This window comes from Colletotrichum graminicola, assembly GCF_000149035.1.
Source record: "Colletotrichum graminicola M1.001 genomic scaffold supercont1.11, whole genome shotgun sequence".
Classification (NCBI taxonomy): Eukaryota; Fungi; Ascomycota; class Sordariomycetes; order Glomerellales; family Glomerellaceae; genus Colletotrichum; species Colletotrichum graminicola.
This window is the reverse complement of record NW_007361015.1, coordinates 145,082-165,034: the sequence shown is the minus strand read 5'-3', so window position 1 is coordinate 165,034 and position 19,953 is coordinate 145,082. Positions and strand designations below refer to the sequence as shown.

General features: G+C 56.8%; 8 protein-coding genes across 8 annotated transcripts; 4 read left to right on the top strand and 4 right to left on the bottom strand.

Moving 5' to 3' along the window:
* Positions 1 to 81: 81 nt before the first annotated feature.
* On the top strand, positions 82 to 783 carry GLRG_03606 (60S ribosome subunit biogenesis protein NIP7; the record flags this gene model as incomplete). The annotated part of the gene is made up of 3 exons (XM_008094291.1): positions 82 to 307; positions 378 to 466; positions 535 to 783. 3 exons carry the CDS (start codon positions 82 to 84, stop codon positions 781 to 783), a joined length of 564 nt encoding a protein of 187 aa, XP_008092482.1.
* Positions 784 to 1,365: 582 nt separating this feature from the next.
* Positions 1,366 to 3,045, bottom strand: GLRG_03605 (glutamate 5-kinase; the record flags this gene model as incomplete). Its single annotated transcript, XM_008094290.1, has 5 exons — positions 1,366 to 2,171; positions 2,265 to 2,535; positions 2,587 to 2,697; positions 2,754 to 2,941; positions 2,994 to 3,045. 5 exons carry the CDS (start codon positions 3,043 to 3,045, stop codon positions 1,366 to 1,368), a joined length of 1,428 nt encoding a protein of 475 aa, XP_008092481.1.
* Positions 3,046 to 4,144: 1,099 nt separating this feature from the next.
* Positions 4,145 to 5,059, top strand: GLRG_03604 (peptidase M76 family protein; the record flags this gene model as incomplete). The annotated part of the gene is made up of 2 exons (XM_008094289.1): positions 4,145 to 4,744; positions 4,832 to 5,059. The coding sequence occupies 2 exons, from the start codon at positions 4,145 to 4,147 to the stop codon at positions 5,057 to 5,059; spliced, it is 828 nt and encodes a 275-aa protein (XP_008092480.1).
* Positions 5,060 to 5,462: 403 nt separating this feature from the next.
* GLRG_03603 (uncharacterized protein) lies at positions 5,463 to 6,774 on the bottom strand (the record flags this gene model as incomplete). Its single annotated transcript, XM_008094288.1, has 3 exons — positions 5,463 to 5,579; positions 5,639 to 6,610; positions 6,679 to 6,774. The coding sequence occupies 3 exons, from the start codon at positions 6,772 to 6,774 to the stop codon at positions 5,463 to 5,465; spliced, it is 1,185 nt and encodes a 394-aa protein (XP_008092479.1).
* A 2,909-nt stretch (positions 6,775 to 9,683) lies between these two features.
* On the top strand, positions 9,684 to 10,589 carry GLRG_03602 (uncharacterized protein; the record flags this gene model as incomplete). Its single annotated transcript, XM_008094287.1, has 2 exons — positions 9,684 to 10,406; positions 10,467 to 10,589. 2 exons carry the CDS (start codon positions 9,684 to 9,686, stop codon positions 10,587 to 10,589), a joined length of 846 nt encoding a protein of 281 aa, XP_008092478.1.
* Positions 10,590 to 11,125: 536 nt separating this feature from the next.
* GLRG_03601 (uncharacterized protein) lies at positions 11,126 to 13,024 on the bottom strand (the record flags this gene model as incomplete). The annotated part of the gene is made up of 1 exon (XM_008094286.1): positions 11,126 to 13,024. One exon carries the CDS (start codon positions 13,022 to 13,024, stop codon positions 11,126 to 11,128), a length of 1,899 nt encoding a protein of 632 aa, XP_008092477.1.
* Positions 13,025 to 14,398: 1,374 nt separating this feature from the next.
* On the bottom strand, positions 14,399 to 16,216 carry GLRG_03600 (DEAD/DEAH box helicase; the record flags this gene model as incomplete). The annotated part of the gene is made up of 1 exon (XM_008094285.1): positions 14,399 to 16,216. The coding sequence occupies one exon, from the start codon at positions 16,214 to 16,216 to the stop codon at positions 14,399 to 14,401; it is 1,818 nt and encodes a 605-aa protein (XP_008092476.1).
* Positions 16,217 to 17,216: 1,000 nt separating this feature from the next.
* On the top strand, positions 17,217 to 19,400 carry GLRG_03599 (uncharacterized protein; the record flags this gene model as incomplete). The annotated part of the gene is made up of 1 exon (XM_008094284.1): positions 17,217 to 19,400. The coding sequence occupies one exon, from the start codon at positions 17,217 to 17,219 to the stop codon at positions 19,398 to 19,400; it is 2,184 nt and encodes a 727-aa protein (XP_008092475.1).
* Positions 19,401 to 19,953: the final 553 nt, after the last annotated feature.

The following is a 19,953-nucleotide window of genomic DNA, read 5'->3' as shown; positions in this document are numbered from 1 at the left end:
AGTTTTCCCAAGAAAGCCGCCCTTGATCATTTTCTCACCACCACCAAAAAGAAAGAAAGGAAAAGACGCTAGAAGCCCACAATGCGTCCCCTTACCGAAAAGGAGACCGAGACCCTCTTCAACAAGCTGGCCAGTTACATGGGCAGCTCGCTGAAGAACCTCATCGCCCCGCTCGACAACGGCCCCGAGCCGGACCGCTACGTCTTTCGCATGATCCGCGACCGCGTCTACTACGTCCGCCTCTCCGTCGCCAACCTTGCGACCAGTATCGCCCGCGATAAGCTCCTCAGCATCGGCATCTGCCTAGGTACGTTCTCGCGCGCATGGCCTTCTCACACTGCATTGGAAGTTGTGTCTCTAACCTGCCGGCGATGTAGGCAAGTTCACAAAGACAGGCAAGTTCCGTCTGCACGTCACCGCCCTCCCGATTCTCAGCGAGCACGCAAGATACAAGATCTGGGTCAAGGTGAGCCACTCTAGTCCGGAACAAGTCTATCCGAGGACGGTAATGCTAACTTCAATCCTCTGCGACAGCCCAACGGCGAGATGCCCTTCCTGTACGGCGGCAACATCGTCAAGGCTCACGTTGGCCGCTGGTCCGAAGACTGCCCGGAGCACCAGGGAGTCATCGTCTTCTCCATGGACGACAAGCCCCTCGGCTTCGGCGTTACCGCCCGCTCGACGGCCGAGGCGCGCCGTCTCGACCCCACGGGTGTCGTGTGCTTCAGGCAGTCCGACTGTGGCGAGTACCTGCGCGACGAAGATACCCTCTTTGCCGGTTAAACGGATTCCGCTTGTTTTTTTGTTCTTCCTTTTTCGCGGAGGAAAGGGGACCGTGGTCGTGAAGAAGGAGGAGGAGGCCGGAATCCCCCCTCCCCTCCACCCCCTTTGGCTTCTTGGACATTTTTGTGTTAAACATGTTTGGAATGGCGTTTTCGGTTTCACCCTAAAAAGAGAGTCAGAGGACACGGCGGGGCATCTTGACGGCGTTTCTTGTTGGTCATCAGCAGTCTTGTTCTTTCGGTCACTTTCTTTTCCAGCCGGGGCACCATGCTGGTACTGCCGGTGGCCTTGCGCTGCCTCCCCCCCCCCCCCCGACTAGTAAAATGCAATCACCTGGAGGATATATGCCGAGCTTTTTGCGAGTACATGACGAACAAAGCGCATGTGACAGTGTATGATTCTGTAGTGGGACCCTCGTTGAGAAAGCCCTTGTATAGTCTTTAATAAGCCGTCAGGTCTCAAAGCCGGCACCAAGTATCCCTTTATGGAATGCGCCTCGCAATTCTGGAAATATCGCTTTTTGATTCATCACACATGCAGACTTGCCCCCTCACCCCGGCCATCGTTGTCCCTCTCTGCCTCTTACGTCTTCTGTTCATACCCGGTGATGCCAGAAATCACCTCCTCGACAATCTGCTCCTTGGCCTTCTCGATGCTCGGCGTCACTGGCCGGCTCTCGCGGCTGAAGATGCGGATGTGCTGCCTCTCCGCCACGTACTCGCTGTCGGCGTACCCCAGCAGGCCCCCGATGTCCGAGCTCTGGTGGCCCTTGATGCGCATGATCTCGGGCGCGGCGTAGTTGACCAGCGCGCGGCCGACCTCGACCGGCGTCCCGCCCCACCGCTTGCCGCTCTGGCCCGCGCTCGGGCCGTGCAGGCGGTCCACGACGACGAGGCGGACGGCCTCTTGCTGCGCAAAGTTGCCGTCGACGTCGATCACGCCGGCCGGCAGCAGGCCGGCCTTGCGGAGCAGGGCGCTGTGGGCGCCGGCGTCGATGTACAGCGTGCCGTGGGGCTTGAGGCCGTGGATGAGCCAGAAATGACGGTCGCGGATCGGCTCCGCGGAGGGGAGGAAGCGGGTGTGCAACGGGGGCTTCTCGACGGCCTGGTCGAGGCGCAGGGAGGCGGTGGACTGGGACAGGGGGTCCTCGGCGTGGTCGTGGTCGTGGTCGTGGTCAGTGTCGTGGTCTCCGCCATCATGGATGGCAGTGGCGTCCAGGTGCGGGGAGGATTTTTGCTGTGCCTGGATGTAGCGCACGATCTTGACGATGTTGCCCGGGTTGGAGGAGCGGGTGATCACAGTGGTCACGCCTGCGGATGTCGCCAGTCTTGCAGCCACGATCTTGGTCATCATGCCGCCGGTGCCGAGGGAGGAGCCGGCGGTTGATACTGTTTGGGTGTGTCAGCTTCGGTGCGTTTACCTGAGCTCTCTCTCTCTCTCTCTCTCTCTCTCTATCAGGTGTTGATCTTATATTGGCTTACCGTCCGCTTGGATGCTGGAAATATCTTCAACTACTTCAATGGCCTGTGCGTCGGGGTGTGTTCTGGGGTTCTTGTCGTAGAGACAATCCACGTCGGTCATGAGGAAAAGCATGTCAGCGTGGACCATGCCGGCGGCGATGGCAGAGAGCGTGTCGTTGTCGCCGAACTTGATTTCCGACACCGCCAGGGTGTCATTCTCGTTGACGATTGGAATGACACCCATGTCGAGAAGCTCGTTGAATGTGTTTTGGGCATTGAGATATCGGGTCCGCTAAAGCCGGGTCAGGCACTTCTATCGTTCGTTCTCATTAGCATGACTTACATCCGCTATGTCGTTCCGCGTAAGGAGGATCTGGGCGACAGGCTGTCTAAAGTGGCTGAACAAGTCGTCCCACAAACTGATGAGTCTGCACTGGCCAATGGCTGCTAACGCCTGCGAGTCTGTCAGTCGTGTCTCTTTTGAGGTCGAGGTTGCAGAATCGGACCAACCTGCAACGTCGACAGGTGTTTCGGCCGCCTGCCCATTTCCATCCGGAGAAGACCAACGCCAATGGCGCCGGATGAGACGATGACCACCCTATGGCCATCTTTCCTCAACTTCACCGCCGTCTCGACAATAAGACTAAGAATAGACAGCAGGGGCTGATGGGTCTTCTCGTCAACAATTGAGCTGGTGCCTGTGAAACAAGTCAGTACGAATCATGGCGAACCCATTTCCGAACCACTCACCCAGCTTGAGCACCACTGTTTGGGGTTTCTGGCCCTCACGGTGCTGCTTCATATCTGCGGTCGATGATACCCGAAGTTAGTCACAGGCTTCTTTTCTTTAAAGCTTGCACCTTTCGCTAACGCCAAAAATGGCCACGATCAACGGTATAAACAGCACCAAAAATAAAAGACTAAAAAGACGCCCAACGGCGGCATCAGGCATATTACGTAGGCGCGGAAAATATTGGATCCTCTTACACGTTGAACCACTCTCTTCCGCCATTGCCAGGACTCAGACCAGCCAGTTGTCGTCGAAATGTGGGACGCAGGGACGAAGAGGGTGGTAATGTTCAAGGCCCCTGGTCAGGACTAAGTGGTTGTGCGCCCCTTTGTTGTCGGGCTTTGGTCTGGTGCGGCGCTGGATGACTGGATCGGTAAGAGAAAGAAAAAAAAATCCCCTTCCGGATGGCCCGACATCGGGATCGTCCGGTGTGACAGAGGCAGGCGGAGAGAGCCCGGGAGTGAAGCTAGGAGGAGCCTGTGATTGGGTGGGTGCCCTTCCCTAAAATCCGGGGCAGAGTGGTCCATATGAGGAATCTCGTACAAATATACCACCCAAGGCCGGTTGTCCTCTAGACGTGATGCATGCGGCAAGTATTTGAAGATTCGGTTGCCCACTATGTCACCAAGTCGAGCTACAGCAATAGCACGCCTTTATAGACCGCATCTGAGCCAACTTCCAGGGGTGCGTACAATGCGTACCTAGGTAGGTAGGTAGGGTGGGCATCTTACTCAGCCTAGAAGTATTAGGTCGTAAGTTGGGAAACCATTGACCTCAAGTTGCAATGCAACGGGTCTATTCCAGCGCTAGCCATTACATCAGACAATTAATGAAATAAAACCATAACATGATGAGAAATATACTATGAGGTCCTTTTCTTGCCAAATTGTGAGTAATGAGATGGCCGGATACTTGTCAAATGGCCCACTGACCGGCACTTCATGTTGAACATCGGCTCGCGCAACACTGCTGGCCTTATCGATAGTGGCCAAAATTTCCCCAGTCTCCAATCCATCTCCCATTCACAATCTCCACCCTGGCCATCACCAACGCTGTCGAGCGCCGATACCCAACGACTCGATATTTCACATCACTCCGATAGCCGGCCAAAATGACGATTCTTGACGATAAACCGATGCCTGCGGCGTCTCCCGAGGCCCCCTCGACGACGACGGCCGCCTCCTCAGCGGCATCAGCAGCACCGAACACGCCTCAGCAACCGCCGCGCGAGCTTCGCAACGATCCAGCCCGCACCGGCTTCGACCCGCAGACCAAGTGGTGGATGAACTACTTCAAAGTCCTCACTGGAGGCATGACCCCCGAGGGCCAGTTCCACTACCGCGAGGCCCGCTACCGCGCCAACGAGGAGCGCGACTGCAAGCGCTGCGAGGAGTACCGCGACTGGCTCCTCGCCTTTTCCCCGACCGTGCGCTTCCTCAACGACAAGATCGCCGCCCTCAACGGCAACCTGGACTCGTCCAACATCCTCTGCAGGCGGTGCCCTGCCCGGCTGACCGAAGACGGCGAGGTTCACCGCCAGTCCGGCGGCTTCAGCCCCGCGCACGGGATCCTCATCTGCGCCAACGAGGTGAGGGACCGGAAGCACCTCGAAGACACGCTGTCGCACGAGATGGTGCACGCGTGGGACCACCTTCGGTGGAAGGTCGATTGGATGGGTGACTTGGACCTGAAGCATGCGGCGTGTACAGAGGTAGGTTCTCTCCTGGGAGGTGGGGGGTGGATGGGGAACGTGGGAATGATGATGACGACGACGGAAATACTAAAGTGCGAGAAACAGATCCGAGCATCGATGCTCAGCGGCGAGTGCAGGTGGACGAGGGAGGCCTTCACAAGAGGCAACTGGAGCCTGTCGCAGCAGTTCCAGGACTGCGTGCGGAAGCGCGCCATCCAATCCGTCCTCAACCGGCCGAGGTGCAAGGATGACGTGCAGGCCACCAAGGTGGTGAACCAGGTCTGGGAGTCGTGCTTCAACGACACGCGGCCCTTTGACGAGGTTTACAGATGACGGAACGGCGCCGAGAAGACGGACAGGATGGTGGTGGTAGATGGGCTCGGGAGACGAGCGTGCGCGCGCGTGTGTATAATACCCTTGGAACAGGATGTACTATATTTTCTTCTCAGAAGAAGCGAAACACCCAACTACAGTAATGCTTTTACGATGAATGGCTATGCTTCTCTCTGGTTTTGTCTCTCTACTACACTTCAAAAAAAAAAAAAAAACGACGGACATATAGAGACAACCCAACTCCCGCCATGCAATTGGAAAGAAAAAGAAACAAGACTGCCCCCCAAAACCCCAAGCCGTAGATCAGAGCCCGTCTGGATCCCGCAAAGAAGAAACGCCGTTAATCATACAAGGGCCGTTATGCCTTGATGGTATGTGATGCATGAATCATAAGGGTCATAAATTAGGTGCTCTTCTCGCGGTTGGCGGCTCTCTCGCCTTTGACGCAGTGCTTGACGATCCAGGGGTGGGTTTGGACCTGCTCGAGGGGTATTCTCTTCTCGGGGTCAAGAACAAGCAGCTGGGCAACGACATCAGCACATGGCGTCTGGGAAAGCGGCGCGCGTGATATTGACTCACCTTCTTAATCAAATCCTTGGCCTCGGGACTGACAAACGACGGGACTGTCATGTCAGCCCGGGCGATCCTCCTTTGCGTCATCACGGGCGTGTCCTCGAAGGGTGCCTCGCCCACGAGGAACTCGTACGTGAGGACGCCCAAACTCCAGAGGTCGACCTTTTCGTTGTAGTAGTTGTCCGAGCTACCGGGCTTGATCATTTCGGGCGGCAGGTAGTCGAGGGTACCGCACATTGTGTTGCGGCGGTTGTTGGGGGCGTGGACGCTCCAGCCGAAATCGGAAATCTTGATCTCGCCGTGGATGCCCATGAGGATGTTCTCGGGCTTGATATCCCTGTGGATGACGTGCTTGCGGTGCAGGTAGCGCAGGGCCGAGGCCATCTGGGCAATGTACTGCGCCGACTTCCACTCGGGGAAGCGGCTCTCCTTACGGAGGTGCTTGTACAGCTCGCCCTTGCCGGCAAACTCGAGGATGAGGAAGACGCGCTTGCTGTCATGGAAGTGTCCGTACAGCTGAAGGATGTTGGGGTGGCGCAGGTTGCTCTGGATCTCGATCTCGCGACGGACCTGCTTCTCGACGCGGCCTTGCTGGAGCTCGTTCTTGTGCAGGACCTTGAGGGCGCAGATGAAGCCGCTCGTGCGCTCCCTCGCGAGGTACACACGGCCGAACTTTCCCTTCCCCAAGGGCCGGCCAATCTCGAACATGCCGAGGTGGAAGACCTTGGGCGCCGAGGGCTCGACGATGAGGGAGATTGTCGACTTGCGCTCGACCTCGACGACTTCATCGGACGTCCTCGACGAGGTCGATGGCAGGGGCTTTCTCGCGGGTGAAGCAGGGTTTTTCGCAAGTCGTTGTGCGGACTGCGACGGCAGCGTTACCGAGGCGACGGCGTTTGTGCTCTGGGACTGGAGTGCGACCTTGACGAGATTTGGTCTGCTCGAAGCCTGGGAGAGCTGTGATGTCTTGACCAAGGACTATTATACGCCTTATGTCAGCGACGGTGTCGTCGGATGATGGAAGTACACCGACGAGAGGCACGAACCTGGGTCTTTGAGTAGAGCTTGCCGCTGTCGACAGGCTCATTCTCGTCATTCACCGACATGCGCTCAAAGCGCGACTCCAGCGTCCGGGTAGCCATTGTCGCCAAGTGTATTGGAGAAGGTATGCAACTAGTTCGAGTGTTCCCTGCCGGTTAGAAATGAGTGCACTGAGAGGGTTGTATGGGTTTAAGGGAAAACGTGAAGTTGGTTGTCGGATTTATTAAGAAAGGTCTCGAGCGACTAACGATGTACCAGCCTTCGTGGGAGCTAAACAACGGGGGCCAGGATGGTTGCCAGGGAGACGGGCACACTGCAACAGCAGGGCAGCGACCCGCCCCTCTGTTTTCAGGTACAGCAACAGTGCCATTCTCCTGCCCCCCGCCCCACACCAGCCGATGGCTCCCCAACCGCCTTGTCTTAGCTGCTGTCAGCTTGGTCTGACGTTTACGGATAGGTACCATCTCCCATTTCCTTGTTCGTCCAGGATCAAATTAACCGACAGTTCCTCGATCCTCTCCAGCCCCGTTTCAGGTCATGTGCCTGGTCAATGGGTGACCAAGATGGATTAGGCCCCGTGATTTGTCCTGGCCGATGAGCGGTCTGGGCTGCAGCATCCCAAGGCGGACGCACTCGTTTTGATGACCGTATGCAACGTCCATCACATAACGGGTGCACCGTATACTTCTGGTGCAGAGCTTGAGTATTGTTCATCGGCTGTCCGTAGTGATCGACAGCTTTTTTATCCTGTATCGCTCTAAAATAACAAAAACTTATCGAGTTATTACAAGGTATCTGCTCCATCATTACTGTCCGTTTGAGAGGAGGATCTCGGACGATTAAATGTTTGACTCGGAATTGGGGGGGAAGGCACCTGAATGACAGCGTATGGTGGCATGGCTTGAATTGAATATAACCGACGACCACGCTTCCCTTTCTCCGATGCATCGAGACAAAGAAGTCTGCCTTTCCTACATTGTGCCCTTGTATGTTATCCTTCGTCCATCAAATGACTATACGAACGAAACATCGTGCTCATAATGACGACAAATCCTCACAAGCCAGCATGTCGCCGACCTCCCCATTGGTTCCACGAGCCAGTATCCTCTCGCTACAACAGTACTGACCTATCTGAATACTCGCGTCTAATAAGATTAAGTTTTCAAAGCGTTGGTCCAAAACCTCGTTGTATTCTTTTCAGTGGAAAGTGTGGAACAAGCTGCTAAGACGTATCTCCGATGACCTCCCACACATGTATATCAACTTACCACCCAGCTGGCTCTCTGGCAGGAAGCAACATCTCGAAAACAAACAAGGATCACCGCAAATACCGTCAAAAAGCTGTTGGTTCTGGGGGCAAAGATACTTTCAGATCAAGAACACCGATACTAGGGCGAACGATATCGTCTAGTCCGATTTCAAACGCAAGATGGAGTTGGAGCAACAGACCACATCAATTGTGCCCTTGTGGCAGACACCGCCTTTGGAACTTTCGAGAGAAAACGCCAGGCTTTCGGGGGGGCACATAGGCATGTGGGTCAGATGTGATAGATGCAATAGACACATCGAAGCATCAGTCCCCAAGAAATGGCTTCTCAGGATGAGCGAGTTCAAGGACCGATACCCGATACTTGCAGGGAGCTTCACACAATCCAACGAAGTGGAGCTGAGCATGACAACGATACGGGCATCTCCTAAGCTGTGCCCCGGCTACAGCGATGGCAGTTGCCTCGCCTCGGGAACTTTCGAGTACATCCGGACGTGGAGACAGTTCAAGTCGCTTCCCGGTGTATACAAGACAGACAGGAAGTGGTTGAAGCTTCGATATCCACCGGCAGAGGGATATTCCGCGCACCCTGGCTGGCAGGACATGCTGAAAAACGCGGCAAGGTCGGTGGCCGACTTGACGCCCCCGTATATCCGCTACCTCAGCTGGCGGTTCGCATGGCATCTCTTCTGGCACCACAGGGGCATGAGGCACCAGAACGCACCACTCGAGAGGATGTGGGGCAATGTCGCAGCAGACGTGCTGCTGTGGCACTTTGGACTCCTGCGGGACCATGATCTCGAGGTGCTTTACAGCATGAGCGTTGGCAGCCTCTTGGGCCTGCTGGCGTGTCGCTGGGACTACGCCATCGCCGTGCTCGAGATGTTCTACGCCATACGGCAGGATCTCGATAAGCACAGCTTCAATCCGCTCAAATCCGCCGTCGAGCGGGCCGATACAGCCATGCGCTGGTACATCAAGGCCATAAATAAAGGTGAAGAGGAGCAGAGATATCAACGGATGCTGCTAAGCAGTGCCTTCCGAGTTCTCAACAACATGTTGAGAGTGTATGCGACGGAGAGACAGTGTCGACTCTTTGCCAGGCTGTATTGCAAGCCCCCTCCGATTCCAAGAGATTCCTTTGGTATATCCTCCCGGAATCAATTTGGCAAAGAAGTCGAACAAGAACCGGGTGAACTAGAGCGAGAGAGAGCAGATAAGTCGATCAAATGGCTCATGCATCATATTGCGGAACACGAGGCAATCCATGGGAAAATCGAACCCAAGGGTGCAACGGCACCGCACGACCGGCATATGAGTTGTTTACATGCGGTCGAAAGCTGGTACGGTCACGCATTCATCGAGGAACTCGCCGAGTCCGTACAGGAGCGGGGGAGAAGTGAGAAATCGGGACATCTCGGCGACTCGGTGAGCTTGGTGGAGTGACGTTGGTTCCCTTCCCTCACCGACAGAAGCAGGGATCTTGGTCCCGGGACACACCTTTGTTCCCCGCCAACCCCCACCATCACTCCCTGGTGCTCTCCCGACCAGAGAGAGCTTCGACACTACTGCACACCTCCGATCCGAGCTGCGTTACACCAAAACCAAACAAAACCTTCCTCTCAACACCAACAGCTCCGAGCCACTACGGATATACAACTACCCCCGCCGCAACTCCCTCGCAGCGCGCCCTCCCAATTTGCATCGAACCTTCCCAAATCGACACCCCCCAACGCCCCCAAGATGAACCACATAACTTCCCCCAACGAGCCATTCCCTACCCCCTCCGCCCTCGCCGCGGCCACGACAACCCACACCCAGCGCAATTTCCGCATTGCCTCCCGCAAGCTTCCCATCTCCAAGGCCGGGCCCATCGACGAGATGACGGCCTCACTTGGCATCCCGGTCCCCGAGATGATATTCGGCGACAACCTCGTCTCCGTCTCCCACGTGCCCACAGGCTGGTCCGTCTCCTTCAACGCCTACGACGCACTCGACGCCGTCGACAAGACGGACAAGAAGATGCTCAAGGTCGCCTACGCTCGGGACTGGTCGTCGAGTAGGGAAAAGACGAGCGCGGGGATCAAGGAGGTCGTCAAGCCGTACGACTGGTCCTACTCGACCGAGTACCGCGGCACCCTGCAGGAGCCCGACGCCCCGGGGCAGAAGCTGGAGGAGACGACGACGCGGCAGATTCCGCTCGAGCTGCTCAAGCGCCGGGACCCGATCCTCTTCTTCGACGACGTGGTACTCTTCGAGAGCGAGCTCGACGACAACGGCATCTCCATCGTCAGCGTCAAGGTCCGCGTCCACGAGAAGCGCATGTTGCTGCTGTGCCGCCTGTTCATGCGCCTCGACAACGTCATCGTGCGCATCCGGGACACGAGGGTGTACGTCGACTTTGAGACGGACGAGGTCATCCGGGAGTACACAGCCAAGGAGGACACCTTCGACAGCGTCAAGCGGGTAAGTTTCGAAAGCCTCGGATGTACAGGTGCAAATTTGCTGACGACGAGGGTGTGACAGTCGCTGTTCATGGAGGGCAGGCTGCCGGATGATATCACCATCGCGTTGCGGGACCCGAACCTGCTCTACAACCTGCTGCCGACGGTCGAGCAGACGGTGCAGAGCGTTTCCCTGAAGCAATGAAACGCACCCTTCCCCACCTCCTTTGTCAATTGCTTGCTTCATGAGTTTGTTTCGCCTTTCAACGAGTGACCGGCGTTCAGGGCGAGGGATGTAGATTCAGGCGTTTCGGGCATCGGGAAAAGCTTACGGGCATGGTAAGGGACCGCGATACCTCTGCAGGAAGAATACAATATTTGTCCATACACCCATTAGATACGCATCGCAAGCATCATGTGAATGGAATCGTTCGTTACCGAATTCGCTGGATAAAGTACTTCTGGTTCCTGTAACTGATTGCCACCGCACTCCCTATTGCAAGAGAACGCTGCCGACGAGACATGCATCGGAACGCCCAACAGCGTCGGCGCGGGTATTTCCGACTTCACATCAGGCAACACGAGCAACACGAAAATAAAAACCCAGTTCCGCCCCTGCCCACGCCCTTTTGAAATTTTCGTCGCCGTCCCCTTTGTTATCCCACCGGAAAAAAAAAAGAAAAAAAGAGGATCTTGAAAGGGGAAAAAAGAACTTTAGACTGCCAAGCCCCCTGGTCCTCTTCACCGCGCATCCCGGTTCGGCGACGAGCCCTCCGTCACCTCCTCGAACTCGAGCTCCCAGCGGTCGACTTCTTTGAACTTGCGCGCCGCCTTCTTCAGCTCGTCGGCGCTGCGGGCCGGATCGCTGCTGTCCTGGCTCTCCGGGACGTCATCCGGGACGGGGGCGAAGTTGTCGCCCTCGGCTCCGGCGTCTGCCTCTGCCTCTGCCTCTGCCGTTTCTTCCTCTGCCTCGTTCTCCTTGTCCGACAGACGGCGGCTGTACGTGCGCGTCGACGAGCGCGTCGCCGCCCTCGGCCTTTCGGCCGACGCGGCTGCCTTGACGCTGCGGGAGGCCGGCCGATTCGCCGTGCCGGGGTCGCGGGGCGCTGCCTTTGCACGCCGGGAACGAGTGCGCGAGTCAACATAGGAGAGCTCGTCGTCGTGCTCCGCGTGATCCGAGGCGTCGACCTCTTCCTCCTCTGTGTCGTTTACGCCGTAAGGGTCTCGGGCCTTTTTGTGGCGTCTGCGGGGCAACAGCCCGGTGAGATCCGCCGTCGTGACCTTGGGAGACATGCCCTGCTTCTTCTGTCGGGACTTGTTCCTCGTCGCTGGGAAGTTGGGGGAGTGCGTGAGGGAAGGCGGCGAAGAGGCGTCGGAGACGTTGCCGTCTCGCGTCGGCGTAACCGGCGAGGCACGACGACGCCGCTGCTTGGCGAGGGTGTGAATGTCAGGCCAAATCCCCTCGCTGCCCTCAGAGTCGCTGCTCTCAGGAGGTGCCATAATCTCATCCCGGTTCGGTGTCGTCGGCTGAGGGAACATGGACGGCCGCGTGGGCGTGAGAACTGGCGAGGGCAGGTCTGAGAGCTCCGAGTCGCTATCGCCATCCCCTAGATCAGGCACGGGCTCGGGCTCAGGTTCGGGCTCCGTCCGTGACGCCTTTCCTGGTCGGTCGCTCTCTGCGTGACTCTCTGTACTTTTGCGTTTGCGCCATGTGGTACTTGAATGGGGCGCCATGTCATTCTGCGCGGGCTGTGAGTCTGGAGCGAGGACCTGCTGTGAGTCCGACTCAGGCTCCGCCGCCAGCGATTGTGTTTTACGCCGCTTCTGGAGAGGCGTCGACTCGGCGTCGGGGTCAAAACCGTCGTCTGCCTCCTCATCGTCAGAGTCGGGACCGGACGATAGCTCGATCGGCCGCTGCGCACGCTCCTTTTGGGCCGTACCCAATATACTCGGTTCTCTCTGTCGGCGCTTGAACAGCCCGATGTTGAAAGTCGAGCTGATGCCAGGGGTGCTGCCAACGCCGCGACTGCTTGGCCTAATGGGCGCGTCGTCCCTACTGATGCTGATGCTCGGCGCGCGGCCCCGGCGCCTAAAGTGACTGACACTGAATGCCGAGGTGACGCTGAACGTTGAGATGTCCGAACGTGGCGCAGCAGCATCGTCGTCGTCGTCGCCGATCGTGGTGTCGAGACCCTCAAACATTTCGTCGTCCAAATCCAGCCCTGTCGTGTCCCTCCGGTGCTGTACCGGCGTCGCGCGCGTCTTCCTGCTCAACTCCAGCTCCAGCGATGAGTCGGACTTTTGCCTCTGATCACTCTCCGTCTTCGCCTTAGAAGACGTCATGTCGAGCTCGTCCTCTAACCTGCTCATGGCCTCGTCACGCGCGTGGACCGACTCCTCCAACGCCTGCTTCTGGCGCAAACTGGCGCTCCGGCTCAGACGCGCAGACGCACGCCCCGCAAGGCGGGACGACCTGCCTCCATCCTCCTTTTCGAGCTCTTTGCGAATAACCGAGTGTTCACGATCGCTGTGGCTGTAGATATCGCTGCCCGAAGCGGGAGCGGGGCTCAACTTTTCCTCTGGTGCCGCGACGGCGACTGGGGCGGGTGGCGCGCGACGCGCTCGTTTGGGCCTCGGCATAGCTTCGATTTGTCGTTGGTGAACCTGGCTTGACTTCCGAGTGGTCTATGTGGCTTGGGTATTGAAGGAAAGTTCGGCGCGGTTCACGTGAAGTTGAGGGGTCACACCAAGATAAGGATGGGATGGCGGAATCTTGTGGTATTATGATGTGGTGTGGGAGGGAAATGCTTGTGAGCGGGACGCGTCGCGAACTCGAACCTTGCTCGAGCCGGGTCGCGACCCACCCCCAAGTTGAAAGCCGATGGGGAGCTAGCGCCACAGCAACACCAGCCACGCCCTTATATAAACGCTGGCTGGCTGACGGTCAAAGCAGCATTCAAAAGTATCATGTCGCCGCTGCAGTACACAGTCTATAGAAAATCTTGGGGCATTGCAGGTTCAAATTTATTGTTTGGAACAAAAGAAAACATGTTGAGTTGGGAGTTGGGACCTGAACCCGCGAGTGCGACCTTCCACCTCGGGTACATGTGCGCCATCCCATCCTTGAACCTTGATTCTGTCTTTCTTGTACAGCCATGTGTTGTGTTGTTCGAACTGGTGTCTAAAACCGCCTATTTCATTACATTGTTCTGATGCCTGAGGCAATTTTGGAGATTTTGGACGACAACTCCTCAACAACCTCTCGCCTTATTTATCCATCTAGCAACACGCACCATGGTTCTGAATCATTCTCAAGTCATTGACAAGCCAGAAACTGGTGGGTTACCAGCTGCTCAACGATACTGTTTCAGGGTCAGACTAGAGGAGATTCCTGGGGTACATTTGCGGCGCTCAATTAACCCTTGCCAGGGACTTTATTTCACAAAACTTCCAACGAGATTTCACTTGGGATAAAGACTATGTGTATACACCACACAGCATTGATGGAGAAGGAAAGCAATGGATACTTCTTGATGTGGATACAAACATTTTACCTAATCCTAGGTATAAGGATGTGAGGTTGCATGTGTATCGAGTTAGTGTTGTTGGAGACAAATTGTAAGTGTCCTGTTACGGTTGATCTTTGTACTAACTAACTTGTCATTTTGGGCATAGCAATTATACGACAGTTCAATACTCAGACATAAGAAGGCTAACGTCTATATTCCCCTGGGGTGGTCGGAAATAGATAACCAACTCTTAGGCCGTTGCCATTATAACTCACAATCAAGGCCATAGTATTCATCAGTTCTAAGCATAATCCATTTCCAGCGTAGCCTGTACCCATGCCGGTACAATGTGTGAGACCGAAAATGTTCACACTATGAAGGGCATGTCCGTGCGCTAAGAGAAAAGAGGTTACTTCAACCAGACTCATTTCGTACATAGCTTTATACATTGTATTGTTTTACATGTGTTATACAGTGTTCTCTTTCATCCATGCCGAGAAGCACACTAGATGAGAGCTTGACCCATGAACATGCTCTCCTTGACCTCGGAAACGACGTCCCTCTTGTCGTCCTTCCCAACAAGCACGATACCTCTTCCACGGCGTCCCATGCGCCCAGCCCTGCCTAGGCGATGGATGAAGTCGATGGTGGTGTGCGGGACATCGTAGAGAATGACATGCCGCACAGCCAGCGTGTCAATACCTCTAGACGCCAGATCGGTGGCGACAATCACCTTAGTGTTGGGCAGCGACCGCTTGCCGGTGACGGGGGATTCCGAAGACACGGAACGCAGAGGCTCCGCCGAAGTAAAAGAGTTGAGCATCTCAGACTGGCGGTTCTCGGCCGTGTCTCTGTTCAGCGCGACGGCATCGATGCCCTTGGACTGGAGATATTCGGCCACCTCGGTCGTCTTCTCGCGCTCGTTGACGAAGACCATGATGCGACGGACGTCAATCTCGCCCTGGATCGGGCCCTCGTGCTTGGACGCCTCGCGGCCGATCGTGTAGATGGCGTCCGCGCAGGCCAGGTTCTTGTTGTTTCGGTAAGGGTCCTTGACGACGTCAATGACGCCGAGCTGGACTCTTCTCGGGATGGCGTGGAGGTTCGGCGTTGTGATGCGGGTCATATTAGGGAAGTTGTTTGCGAGGTAGTTGTCCAGTCTCTTGGGAATGGTCGCCGAACAGAGGATGAACTGCTGCAGCGACGGCATCGCCCTGTCAATGATGGATGTGGTGACGGGTGCGAAGCTTCGGTCGAATAGAGAATCCGCCTCGTCGACAATCAGGTGGCTGACATGAGAGAGAACATTAGGGTCGGATTCTGCGATCGAGGCCAGTAGATGAGGCGTAGTGATAACCATGTCGACGCCGCGCGGCGAGTACAGGTTGCGCTGGATTGTGGTAGCGCTGAGATTGGCCGAGAGCTTTTCTGACTTGAACTTGACAGCGTGGGAGAGCGTCTTGGCCACTTTACCCACCTGATCAACGAGCTCTGCTGAAGGAACCAGGACAATGACGCGGGGTCTTGCCATGGTGGGGTGAGGCTCGTCAAAGGTAGACATCTTCTTCGACTTGGAGGCCCTCTCTCTAGCCTTCTCCTCCTCAAACCGCTTCTTGTAAGCCTGGATTTCAGGATTCGCCTCCTCGGCAATCTTCATAGCGTTGACAGCGGGCAGTAGGTACGCCAGCGTCTTGCCGGAACCCGTTTCAGCTGCAAGCAGGAAGTCTTGCCTCTTCTCGCCCCTGACTTTAAACGCGCTGGTCTGGCCGAGCATCGCCGGAATCGCAAGCCTCTGTACGGGAGTCGGTTTGATGTCCACCATTCCCCGCAGGAGATCGTCGCTGATGGCGGTCTTCACGGCAGGAAGGAGATTGAACTGGTCAAAAGACTCGTATTCCTGCATTTTGTCTTTCAATGCGTTCCTCTTGCCGTACGACACGCCGGCAAGGGACCGCTGCATCTTCAACGCTTTCCTATTATCGGACGAAGTCTGGGAATCGCCTCCTCTGCTGGGCCTACCCGACGGCGCCTTCGCGTTGGTCGGTCGCGAGGCGGCGCGGCGCGGCCCTTCGGGAACTCTGGCAAACTTCTGGTTCATGCCACCAAAGGGTCCCTCGACTAGTCGTTTCGGCGGGCGGGCATCTCGATTTCGGGGTTTTGCGACGTTGTCGGAGAGAACCATGCGCGATGGTTTTTCTTTCGCCGCCGAACGGTAGCCGGCGTTTTGCGTGAACCATGGCGAAGTCGTCAGTCGGGGGAAGGGTTGGAGCCGTAATGTCAGTTGGCATTTGGGGCACAGCGATGCCAGTGTCCTCGAAGACATGATGGGCAAACGCGTGAGAGTTGTGGCTAACGCTGAAGCTGGGACTGGAGCTGGAGCTGGAGCTTGAATTGTGGGAGGAGCGAGATTCCCCCCTGGTTCTCTCGAAATTTTAGAGGTCGGTATGGAGATTTCTGCGCCGACCCCCATGCAGTCGGCGCGGCCTAAGCTCCGCGCCGACCTTTGCAGCGCCACCTCTGGGGTCGAGCATCCCGGCTTCAGTCAGATACGCAATCCATGTTCCCGTCGCATTCCAGACTGTGGTAGCCGGCTTAGCTTTAAGTGGACTTAGCAATGATCAGGCTGACTTGCTCATACTTTTGTAGTCTACGCACTTGTATGGTCTCAAGGACTGTTGAACGACACGGATTTGGACCAACTCCAGCTATGTCTATAGACTATGGTGCATGTTTTCCGTCTACTGACAAGGCAACTTCAATTGGCATTGAATCTCCATCGCGACGAGTCGAAGTCACACGCTTCTAATCACCTGGTCGTCAAGTGAAAGCTACCAGCGTGGACAACGCATCCTTCTTGTAGGGCTGGGCAACTAGTTGCGCTTGTGTCTTGGCCAAGGATCATTGCCGTACCTACGGTATTGCTGTGGCTGTGGCACTCTGCAAGGAACTACCCGAGCTTTTTTTTTCCTAAGTCTTGACGTCCCGTCCCCCCTCCCGCAATTCAGCTCAAGTCGTCCACCATTCGATTCCAGGCCTGTGGAACCTCCCTCCCCTTCGTCAATCTCTCAGCCCCATTCACCACCGTCGTCGAGGGGGCGATTCCTGTTTCTGATTAACTAAGGTCGGTCCTGGAAGGTCAGCTGTCTATCTATCCGAACATCCTTTGTTCCTGTCGTCGCCGGCCAGGCTTCTGCCTCTTCTCTCCTTCCTCCCCGCTGCTTTGTTTTCCTCACTGGACTACACGTCCTGGCGGGTACACTTCGTCAGCAGAACTTGACGTCAGAAGCATGTGCATCCCCAGGTGAGAACGGGGACCCGAAGCAATGAGCGCCGATCTCTTGGACCTCGACAGCTTCTACCAGAGCCCTCCACCGCAACAACAGCAAACGGGGGGCCACCAGAGCCAATTGCAGCAAAAGCAGCAGCAACGGCCGCAGCAGGCCACGGCATCGTCGACGGACCTCTTTGACTTTGCCTCCTTCACCACCAACGGGCCTGCAGCCGCCGTGTCGCCGGCTCAGCAAACCCAACCATGGCCCAACTTTGAGACGCAGCAACCAAACGGTGCTGGTAGTGGTAGCAACGGAGGATGGGGTGACCTCGGCTCACTCTCATCCGGCTTGACGTCCGCAGCAATAACGCAGCGGCCCAAGCAGACGCAACAAGCTGTCGTCGTCGACGATGACGACGATGGATGGGGCGATTTCGAGGTCGCGGAGCCTACGCCGACTCAGCAATCATTCGTGTTGCCCCCGCAGACAAACAAAGCGAGGTCGTCACCGCCACCGCGGAACCGCATCGCGCGCGCCTCAACGTTCGATCTCATATCGAACAACCTCATCAACGTTGTGGATATGCCTCGTGCTTCCGGTCTGTCGCCGATCCCTAGTCCAGGGCTCCCCTCACCGGATCACAGACCCGCCCCTAGCCCTGGGCTCTCCTGGCAACAGCTCGATCGACAATCTAGTCCTGGGCTTGCATGGCAGGCGCAGAGTACCCAGCCGCCGGGCAGTCCGGGCTTTCCGTTCCAGGCATCCTCTGCAAAGCCGCAGCCGGGTCCTGGATTCTCTGGCCAGATGCACGGGTCACAGAGGAACCCAATCCCAGAGCCGGCTAAGCAGTCTGATCCGAACGTTTTATTTGATGCGGAAGATTTTGAGCTTCAGGGAGGAAACGACGACGAGGAAGAAGACGATGATGAGTTTGGCGACTTTGAAACTGTACAGACCCCCTTTCCCGGTGCGAACACGAGCCCGACGTTGGATTCAAGATCAGCGCAACAGCAACCACCACAGGCATCGCACCCTCCGCCATCTATGGACTTGCTCTCCCTCGACGACGATCCCATCCCGGTTTACCAGCCTCCGTCGAAGAAGCCGCAACTAGCTTCATTGAATCTCATCGCGCCTACCTTACCGTATCCACAAGCCCCCAAATCACCATCCTTCCAAGAGCGCAACCCCTTTCCGGGACTGGGACTCGCCACACCAACCTCTGCGGGATTTCAACAGCCAGAGAAGACGGAGGGGGATCCCGACTCTCCCACGCCTCTTACAGCCTGGCCATCTTTCGGGCAGACATCACCAAAGAAACCATCCACCGGTGCCGCGAAGAAGTCATCTACTACTACCAGCCTCCAGAAGCCGCAGAAGGAGGAGGAGGAAGACTGGCCAGATTTTGAAGACTTCCCTGACGACGAGCCCTCGGCCGTCGACTCCGCCAACCCCCCCGAAAGCTGGGACTGGGACGCAGTCGACGGCGTCAAGCCGGCAGTCTCCTCCGCAGTAACCACCAAGAAACCCGCCCCGAAATCCAAAGTCAAGCCAAACTCTGAAGCCTCCGAAGCCCGCGACGACGCGCCGCCGCCCATCAACATTCCCCCTCCCTCCGTCCTCCTCTCCATCTTCCCTCAACTCCTTGATCTCGCAAACTCGTCCCTATTTAAGCCCACAGGGCAGATGGCGGCGCCCATCAGGAAGCGCATCCTCTCGGACCCGGGCACCGTGTCCTTCCTCCGCGCGTATCTCCTCCTCGCCACGGTCGCCGCCCGTGTCATCGCCGGCCGCAAGCTGCGCTGGCACCGTGACAAGTTCCTTGCCCAGGGCATGGCCATATCCGCCGCCGGGGCCAAGGGTATGAAGCTCGCGGGCATCGACAAGGCGCAGGCGGCGCGCGAGGACCGCGAGACGGCCGACGTCGTGGGCGTATGGAGGGAGCACGTCGGCCGGCTGCGGTCCGCGGTCGCGGCGGCGAACTCAACGGTCAAGATACCGCGTGACCAGCTCCGCGTGCCCGAGATCAACGAGACGATGCCCGTGTCGACGGCCAAGGTCGTGCCGACGGCGCCCAAACCGTGTGTCATCTGCGGCCTGAAGCGCGACGAGCGGGTGAGCAGGGTCGACTTCGACGTCGAGGACAGCTTTGGAGAGTGGTGGGTCGAGCACTGGGGTCACCGGGCCTGCAAGAATTTTTGGGTTGAGCACGAGAGGCAGCTGCGGCAAAGGTGAAGGGAAGGGAGGTGCTGCGATGATGGCGGGAGAACTATCCAAATTGTACATAGTGAACATATATGATACCTCGAGTGCTTTTCTTTGCACATATCGGGCGGTGAGTCCCACAGCGACTAGACATTTAAATTAGGTAACAGTACATCAATGGCTTCGGTTTATCGTTTTGCAGTCAGAGCTCCAAGTACCCCTCCTCCCTCTGGCTGGGTAAGTTGAGAAGAGCGTCGTTGTGATGAGACGGATGTTCCATGTCTTGTTTAGCTTCGATCGGATCAGATGGTTCCTGACCGATGGCGCAATCATCACATCGTGGATGGGGTGTGTGCTGCCTCGTGTTGCTTCAAGCGTGCTGGCCCTTGCTAACTCTAATCGACCAGTGCGCGCACATCTCTCATCCGCCGTCGCTTACAAGAACGAGAGACATAGGGTATCCTGGCTGCGCCGGATGTCGCGTGCCCAGGGCATCCGCGAGCTCTGTGCCCGATGAGTGTCACATGACGAGAGGCATTTGAGAGGCATATAAGGGCAGCCACTGATCAATAGAAGAGCCGTC